The 8,247-nt window shown below is 41.8% G+C and overlaps 1 protein-coding gene across 2 annotated transcripts; it reads left to right on the top strand.

Annotated features, from left to right (window-relative positions):
• Positions 1-1,255: 1,255 nt before the first annotated feature.
• rnf182 (ring finger protein 182) lies at positions 1,256-4,206 on the top strand. Of its 2 annotated transcripts, XM_037787841.1 has the most exons (2): positions 1,256-1,305; positions 2,445-4,206. In XM_037787841.1, exons 1-2 carry the CDS (start codon positions 1,267-1,269, stop codon positions 3,639-3,641), a joined length of 1,236 nt encoding a protein of 411 aa, XP_037643769.1. In that variant the 5' UTR covers positions 1,256-1,266; the 3' UTR covers positions 3,642-4,206. The 2 variants fall into 2 exon arrangements, with proteins under 2 accessions (XP_037643769.1, XP_037643770.1); XM_037787842.1 differs by lacking the exon at positions 1,256-1,305 and having other exon boundaries at positions 2,166-4,206.
• The last annotated feature ends 4,041 nt before the right edge of the window (positions 4,207-8,247 follow it).

Genomic DNA, 8,247 nt, shown 5'->3' with positions numbered 1-8,247 from the left:
AGCTGACGTGTGTCGCCTCATTGTTTTGAGCGATGCTCGTTTATGTCTATGTAGAGCGAGCACAAGCGCGAGCAACAGGACGCTGACTTTAGTTGACTTAACGGCCATAGGTATCACTGTTAACAAGCAATTCTGAAAGTTACAAATAGTCCCTTTAAAGGTCCCATATCGTGCTCATTTTCAGGTTCATACTTGTATTTTGTGTTTCTACTAGAACATGTTTACATGCTGTAATTTATTTCCCTCATACTGTCTGCCTGAATATACCTGTTTTTATCCTCTGGCTTATGGTACGTGTCCACAGGCTCCATTCTTTCCACGCCTCCCATTCATTGTCTATGTAAGCAGCCACGCAATGCATTCTGGTAGCGTGGCGTCGCGAATCGAGAAACGGAGCGTCACGACGACCGTTCCTCATTTGCATAAAGTTGGGGGCTTGTCTACTTTATGCAAATCAGAAATTTCATTCTGGCTCCTCAGTGGACGTCTTTTGGACGGTTGACAGAGACGTTAAATTTATGTCTTTTGGAAAATTATGTTTAGTTTTCTGACTTTTCTTCTTGTGGAAATACTGGATAGACAGTAAGCAAGTAGTTGGATTTGGGTTAACAGCCAGTCCTGCAATCCTCCCTGCCATTTTGCACGTACAAATTTGCCAAGTTCAATTCACCATGGACACATGTGAACATACCTGCAGTCACAGAAACCCTACATCTGGCTTATTAACGAGCGTTGAGGTCATTGCATGCCACTACTGTGACCTTGTGATACATTTTAGGCCTTCTGCAAACAGAATAATAGCTATGGAGACGCTGTGTGACAGACAGCAGACCGGGCCACTTGCCACACAAGACAGAGTCAGAATGAACCCGTCTAGGGAGGAGTAACGGCGAAACTAAGAACCACAAAGACACGATGACCCATTTTACACTGCATGCCGCCTCGCTGCACCGTTCTGGACCCAAATCAAGATCAGAGCTCAGTGCCAAACCGTGATCTCCAACAATGACCTGCTCCACTTTTCCAACTGCCGGGGCCTCTCCTTCCCTCACTCCACGCCACGCCACTCCGCCGAGCTCACGTCTACAGGCCTGCATGTTCTCAAGGCAAAATTTGTAGTTTGACAAAAAAACAATCCCGACTCAATGTCCACTTACTAGCTTTAGTTCTCTCCCAGTTGTCACGGCGATGGATCTGCTGGCATGCAGGCCCTGCAGCTGCCACGATTTCCGTCTCCGTGACAACTGAGCAAACTTCCCTCCGCTGATGAACACGGTATCATACGGTAAAAAATCTCCTCTTACAGTAAGTAGACTGTGATTTGATGATGATGACATCGAATGATAAGAGCAAATATTCAAATTTTTTAAAGAACATTTTATTAATCAAGTGAAGATTGAACATACAGAAGATATTAAAGTGGCAGTAGGCAGAATGTTTTTGGCATCATTGGGCAAAAATATCCATAATAACCTTTCAGCATATTGTAATTCAAGTGTTCTGAGAGACTTCTGCTCCTCCTCATGGCTCTGTTTTCAGGCTTTAAAAAAAACGATGTGTCTAAAATCCCGTGTCGGGAGACTTTGACCAATCACAGGTGATTTCAGAGAGAGAGAGAGCGTTCCTATTGGCTGTGCTCTGGCTGGAAATCCGAAGAAGTCCAATTAGTTGAAGGCCGAGCTATATTAGCCATGTGTGGTGCATTATGGGCTGTTGTGTTGGTGAGTCTATCCCTAGAAGACTGGGCCACGCTCAACGTCCTGCCGCCCTGGATCACCACCACCACACCCCGCGGGCTGTCTGGAGTCAGAACCCAGATATATTTAGTGTTTATTAAAGCTGCAGTGGGTAGAAATGGAGCAAATTCTGATTATAAAAAGTTTTTTTTATAAAACGGTCACTATATTCTGGTAGTAGTACATATGACAGGTAATCTGGAAAAAAATCCTGTTCCTCCGGTTTGCATTATAAATATATATAGAAAACCAGATTGCAATTCTGTGATTTTGTTTTTGATGTTGGGATGATCCTTATTCTCAGGTTATCTTTTGATTGTACAACTAAAACTGAGAATTGTACAAGAAATCCCAAATTGTAAAATTAAAAAACAATGTGCGAAAAAAAAAAAAGGGATCATGAAATTTATTCAGCAGCAGAAATGTGTGTGTGTGTGTGTGTGTGTGTGTGTGTGTGTGTGTGAGTGTGTGTGTGTGTGTGTGTGAGCCACTAATTGGACTGAATTTCACCGAGCAACAAAAGATCAGGCTCGAAAATTCCAGCTCCGGTTTGTACAGGCTTTGCTTTGTTGTCCCTTCGCCTCTGTTTGTTCTCTTCTAATGCTGTGTTAACAGTTATCTCTCTCCCTCTCTCTCTCTCTCTCTCTCTCACACTCTCTCTAACTCTCACTTTCTCTCTCTCTCTTTTTCTCATGCGGCCCATGAAAGGCTTTTTTTGCCCCAAACGATGCACCGTTACCCCAACTGCTCAGAGGCAGGCGAACCCCAGAGGCCAGAACTCACGAGGGACTTCCCTCATCAAATCACACACACACACACACACACACACACACACACACACACACACACACATGCATACACACACACTGCAGGAGCCTGTTGGACAGCCACAATGAACCCCAGACCTTCAGTGGACCGCTGTCACCGTCGCCATCTGTGGGAAACTCGCCGTGCCCCTCGGTGCTCAGCCTGGAGCTGAGCTTTTGGCTGGATTTTTTTCTGCTGATCTCGAGGCAGGATAGAGCTCGGGGGGGTAGGACGATGATAGAGCTGCAAAGCACTGAGGATGGCGGCGGAGGTGGCCACGTGGACATTCTGAGCACCGAGGAGCTGGAGTGTAAGATCTGCTACTGTGCGTACAACCTGGGCAGCCGCAGGCCGAAGGTGCTCGAGTGCTGCCACCGTCTGTGTGCCAAGTGCCTCGCCAAGATCCTGGACCTTGGCGAATCGCCTCCCAACGCCGTGGTGTGCCCATTCTGCCGCTACGTCACCAGACTGCCGGGCCAGGCGGTGAGCAGCCTGCCAGATGACTGCAACCTGGTGGCGGCGCTGGCCCTCCAAAGCAGGAATCAGAGGAACCTCCACTTCCACCAGGAGGCGACCACGGAGCTGCTCCTCAGCCCCAGGCGCCTGACCTCGCTGATGGGTTGCAACCCACCCATGACGTCCCCGTCCTCCTCATCCTCATCATCCGCTTCTTCTTCCTCCACCACCTACTCCTCCATCCGGGGCTCCCCTAACTTTGTGGTCATTACCATCATGGAGCCCCCGCCGATGCCCACGTCCAGCCAAGATCTCCACCTCCACCGCCAGCCACATGGATCTCACACGTCAAACCGGGGCTACCGCTCGTCCAGCCTGGACTCCATGGCGTCCATCACGCAGAGGTGGACGGTGTGGAACTGCGCAGCCCTCCTGTGCCAGACCTCGGCCCGGGCGCTGGTGTGGGTGCTGGGGCTGCTGTACTTCAGCTCGCTGCCCATGGGGGTTTACCTGCTCATCATGCAGAGGACGACGCTCGGGGTGCTGCTGGTGAGCCTGGTTCCCGCCAGCCTCGTCATGATCATGGTCTACGGGTTCTGCCAATGTATCTGCCATGAGTTGTGGGACTGCATGCCGCCGTAATGGGACCAGATGAATGGGCAACGGTTTTGCTTTGAATATGCTTGACAATGGATCTCCAGAATCCACTAATGGGGATGTTACTGTGTAACTGACCATGTAAACATTTCAATAGCAGGAAACAAAAATGCCTCCTTTTCTTTGTTGAAGAAGAGAGCAGGAACAGTATGTACATTACAGACGGAGCTCACAGTTTCATTATTATACATGTTAGCTTTGTTTAGCTTGGTAGATAGAGCTCAAAGTGTCAGATTTATAGCTACAACTTTAATGCCAGTTCTGGTGGAATCTGCTAAAATATTATGCACAATAGCCTATAGTGAGAAACCTGAAGGTATTTAAGGTCGTAATAATAACTTGGCTCTGACACCTGTGGATCTAATTTGTTGTAATTTTCAGATTGTGTCACGGCCATAAATGCATCAATTGTGAACTTTAACATCATGAATTCCTGACAGTTCTTGACATCAACACGGAAAGCAGAGACCAGTTTGGGTATTCCCCTTTCTGGATCATTACGGATTGCTTTTTGTTTACCAGAGGATGATTAAACCCTAGCAGGCGCAATGACATCTATGACATTCTCAATTATTATTCAAATTTATTATAAAATATATATATATATATTTTTTTTATTTTTTTTTATTTGGGGGGTCTTGACACCAATATACAGCTAATTTGTTCCCAGAAAACATGCCGGGTGCTGCCATGGTACGTTCACCTAAAGACCCGCGGTCAACCGCTGGCGGTGTGCAAAGATGGGAAGCCGGTGAGGGATCAGATATATTAATTAATATTTATATTAAAGAATTGTATGCTTTGTAATGGAAAAGCTGACTGAAAGCTGTCAGAAGCGTTGCACCATTATTCTTTTTGTATTAGGTCTCGTGTGACAAACATTGCACACATTTACATGAAATCAATTTGATTTTTTTTTTGATATTTTTTTATAATTATTATTTTGATGAAACTACAAAGAAAATTATCGCAATCGTTCCCTATAATAATCTTAATTTTTATTCATACAGCACGAGTTGCAAAGTTCTTCACACAAGGCAGCAAATTAAAATCAACAAATTATAAAATAATCAGATTTCATGATGAAAGAGATAAAACTCATTCCAATGATGTAAGATAAAAGAAATAAAAGGACATTATAAAAAATTTAAAAAAAAAGTAAAATCAGGAAATGCTCTCTGATAAAATAATGTTTTACGAGGAGATTAAGATGATACTGATCCAGCCAGCCTTTTTTCCTTGGACAGGTCCATCTAAATATACAGGGTAAAAAAAAATGTTGCATGGCCATGACGCAATTTAAATAAAGTAATCAATAAGCTCTCACAATCAATTCTAAAATGTAGGAAATGAAACATGTGTGATATCAAGTCTCTTGGTTCTGATTCAAATATTCTGGCTGCTGAAATAGTTAATATAAATCTCAAATTTCCTTCAGAACAGAACTGAACTGTCAGTATGACAGTATGACTGCAGTGTGTTGCATTAACTCATGACTCATTCTGTGTGGTGAGGTCGAGCCTGGACCACCAGAGGGTGCTGTGAAATTTATGACTTTATTCTCATAATATTATGACTTTCTTTCTCTTAAACTTATGACTTTTTTTCTCTTAATATTACAACTTTTCTCTCGTAAAGTTATGACTTTATTTTCATAATATTATGACTTTTTTCTCTTAAACTTATGACTTTATTCTCATAATATTATGACTTTTTTCTCTTAAATTTATGACTTTATTCTCATAATATTATGACTTTCTTTCTCTTAAACTTATGACTTTATTCTTATAATATTACAACTTTTCTCTCGTAAAGTTATGACTTTATTCTCATAATATTATGACTTTTTTCTCTTGAACTTTTGACTTTATTCTTATAATACAACCTTTTTAAATGTAATGGAGTAAAAAGTAAAATATATATACACAAGTAAAGTAAAAGTATCTAAAAAGTGTATTTTCTAGTACTAATTACTTTACTAGTAGTAAATGTACTTTCCACTAGGCTGCTGGTTTTGAATCCAGGACTGTCACTTGTACTGCAATCAAGTTATTATTTGCAGTTTTTACTATGTTTTTAAGTATTTCTTCATGCTGTTAAACTTCACTTGTCCAAGCAGGATATAAAACAAACAGCGAGGATCTTTTCCAAGAACAGTTAGTCCCCGTCCTCCTCCTTCTACAACACTCGTCTCGCTGATGATAAACAGCCCAGGCCTTCTACCATTTGTGTTTCTTTTCCAGGGGACTCTGAATCTGAGCAAGTGCTTCCCTACAGGGACCGTAACATCATTTCAGATTCCTTTTTAGTGATGCAATGAACATTCCCACATGTTGGTGTGAGGGACTTTCACAGGCTGTACAAGTACAAGCCAAACTGAAAAAAAAAAAACCCTCCCTTCAGCCTATGGTCTACCTCGTAACTCTGATCAGAGCGGTCGGAAACAAAAACAAGACGACAAAACGTGATGGTTTAAAGGTTTTATTTTTAGTTCATTCACTGGCAATCATGACTAATATATTACTGCCAATCATTTGTTAAATGATGCTGTATTATAGTGTGCTTTGGTGGGTTTTAGGCACTGGTAAGGCAACAAGGCCATAAGGTCAGAGTGTGTTAATTAGTCCGGGGTCATTTAACCCTCTGAGACCCACAAAAGACCTGTTGTTGTCTTTTTTTAGGGGGGTACAGGGGGTCTGTAGGGGGAGATAGCAGGTCAACAGTAGATGTCACATAGAAGTGGTGAATATCATCTGAAAGCTGAGAACCTGAAGATTAATTTAAGATGCAGCTCAGCACTGTGTGTTAAGTTGTTCATGAATTAATTAATTATTTAAAATAAATTGTAAAAGTGCATAAAGGTTTGCTCTATTTTGTCTCATAAGTTGTTGCAGCAAGTTTGGGGTTGATACCACGTGTTACACAGATTTGGTGCTAAATTTAACCATTTTTTATCACTTGATTATTGATCAAAATTATCAATAATTCCTCAAAAATACCACATTAAGACCCCAAGACCTTGAGGAACACCATAGAAAAAACCATGCTGTGATTTGGTATCAAAAACTTTTGACATTTTTTAGATTTCTGTAAGAATTGCATTTTTCGCCGATTGGATGGCGAGCACTTCTGATGTGTAAACTGTTCAGAACCCCCCTTATTGTCAATCAAAATAAACTTCCGTTTACACGACACAACCATTTAGTTAGGGTTAGGAAACTGACTAGCGACTCACGGGACTGACGATACCGACGAGTCACGTGAAGTTAGTTGAAAGCCCGGTTCGTCACATACCGGTGCTAAAAGGGCGCCTCCGTACGTCGGTCTCTGATGCCGAGGGGCGCTTACCAAACGGCGGTATTTGACAAGTTGGGAGTGAGAACAATAATACATCCATGGTTCATGTGGGTTTTGATAGTTTGTTTATAGGATTAAATCCCAAATGGCAGAAATAAGAAAATGACTCACACCCTCGCCTCGTCCTCTCCGCCGCCGTGAGGCAGCGGGTGGCTAGGCGTTACACGTTGCACCTTTAAGGTTAGTGAAATATCTCGGTTTGGTGTTAATGAAGGGCACACATATTGCCTCGAGGACCCTGTGGCAAAATCTAGTCTACATTTTTTATTATAGTTGATATTATGCTGAAAAAAAGTGTTGGAGAGTAGCCTACTACTGCATATGTGGAAAAAGTTATATAAAGCGTTTTGTGTCTCCAGAGGGAGCTGCATGAAGTTTGATAAATTGCCTCAAGTGACGACAATATCTCGAAAATATCTCTGGTTTCGCTGCATTAATTCCATTACTCTTTTTACCTCTCCATCGTGAGTCTGACAGTGTCCCATATCGTGCTCATTGTCAGGTTCATACTTGTATTTTGTGTTTATACCAGAACATGTTTATATGCTGTAATGTTAAAAAACAACTTTATTTTCCTCATACTGTCTGCCTGAATATGATGTATTTATCCTCCGTCTCAACGCTCCATTTTAGTTCATTTCAACGGAATTGCAATGGAATTGCCTTGCTAGGCAACAGTTTAGGTCCATGGTTACTTCCTGTCAGCTGATGTCATTCACATGCACTGCAACAGGAAATAAACTGGGACACATTTAGTATGTTTATGTTTAAAACCATGTAATGGTCTAAATATTGTGTATTTATGACATCACAAATGGACAGAAATCCTGACGGCTTGTTTCAAACGCACAATTTCTGAACACGGGCTGTGTGTGTATTTCTCCGTATATTGAGCGTTTTGATAGTTTAACAGTATTTATATATAGCACTTAAACCTGCTTTATAATATAAAAGACATGAAAATCTCACTTTTTTATCTCACCTTTAAACCAGGCGTCTGCTGCTTCATAGCCCTAATTTTTACACAACACCTTCTATCTGCTGGAAAATTAAATTTTAAAAAGCATTGTGTTCGCACAAAAAGAAGAGTATGTGTATTTCAGTCTGTGGGGTGGATTTGTGGAATGGGTTGGGTGATGGGTTGAAGCGGATCACAAATATAAATCAATTTAAAAAGCTATACAAAAAAGATATTTTTGGGAGGTATATGGTTGAGGAAGAGTTGTGATAAGGG

Source organism: Sebastes umbrosus, chromosome 12 (assembly GCF_015220745.1).
Source record: "Sebastes umbrosus isolate fSebUmb1 chromosome 12, fSebUmb1.pri, whole genome shotgun sequence".
Classification (NCBI taxonomy): Eukaryota; Metazoa; Chordata; class Actinopteri; order Perciformes; family Sebastidae; genus Sebastes; species Sebastes umbrosus.
Note: the sequence above shows the minus strand (reverse complement) of the source record. Positions and strands in the feature narration are given on the sequence as shown.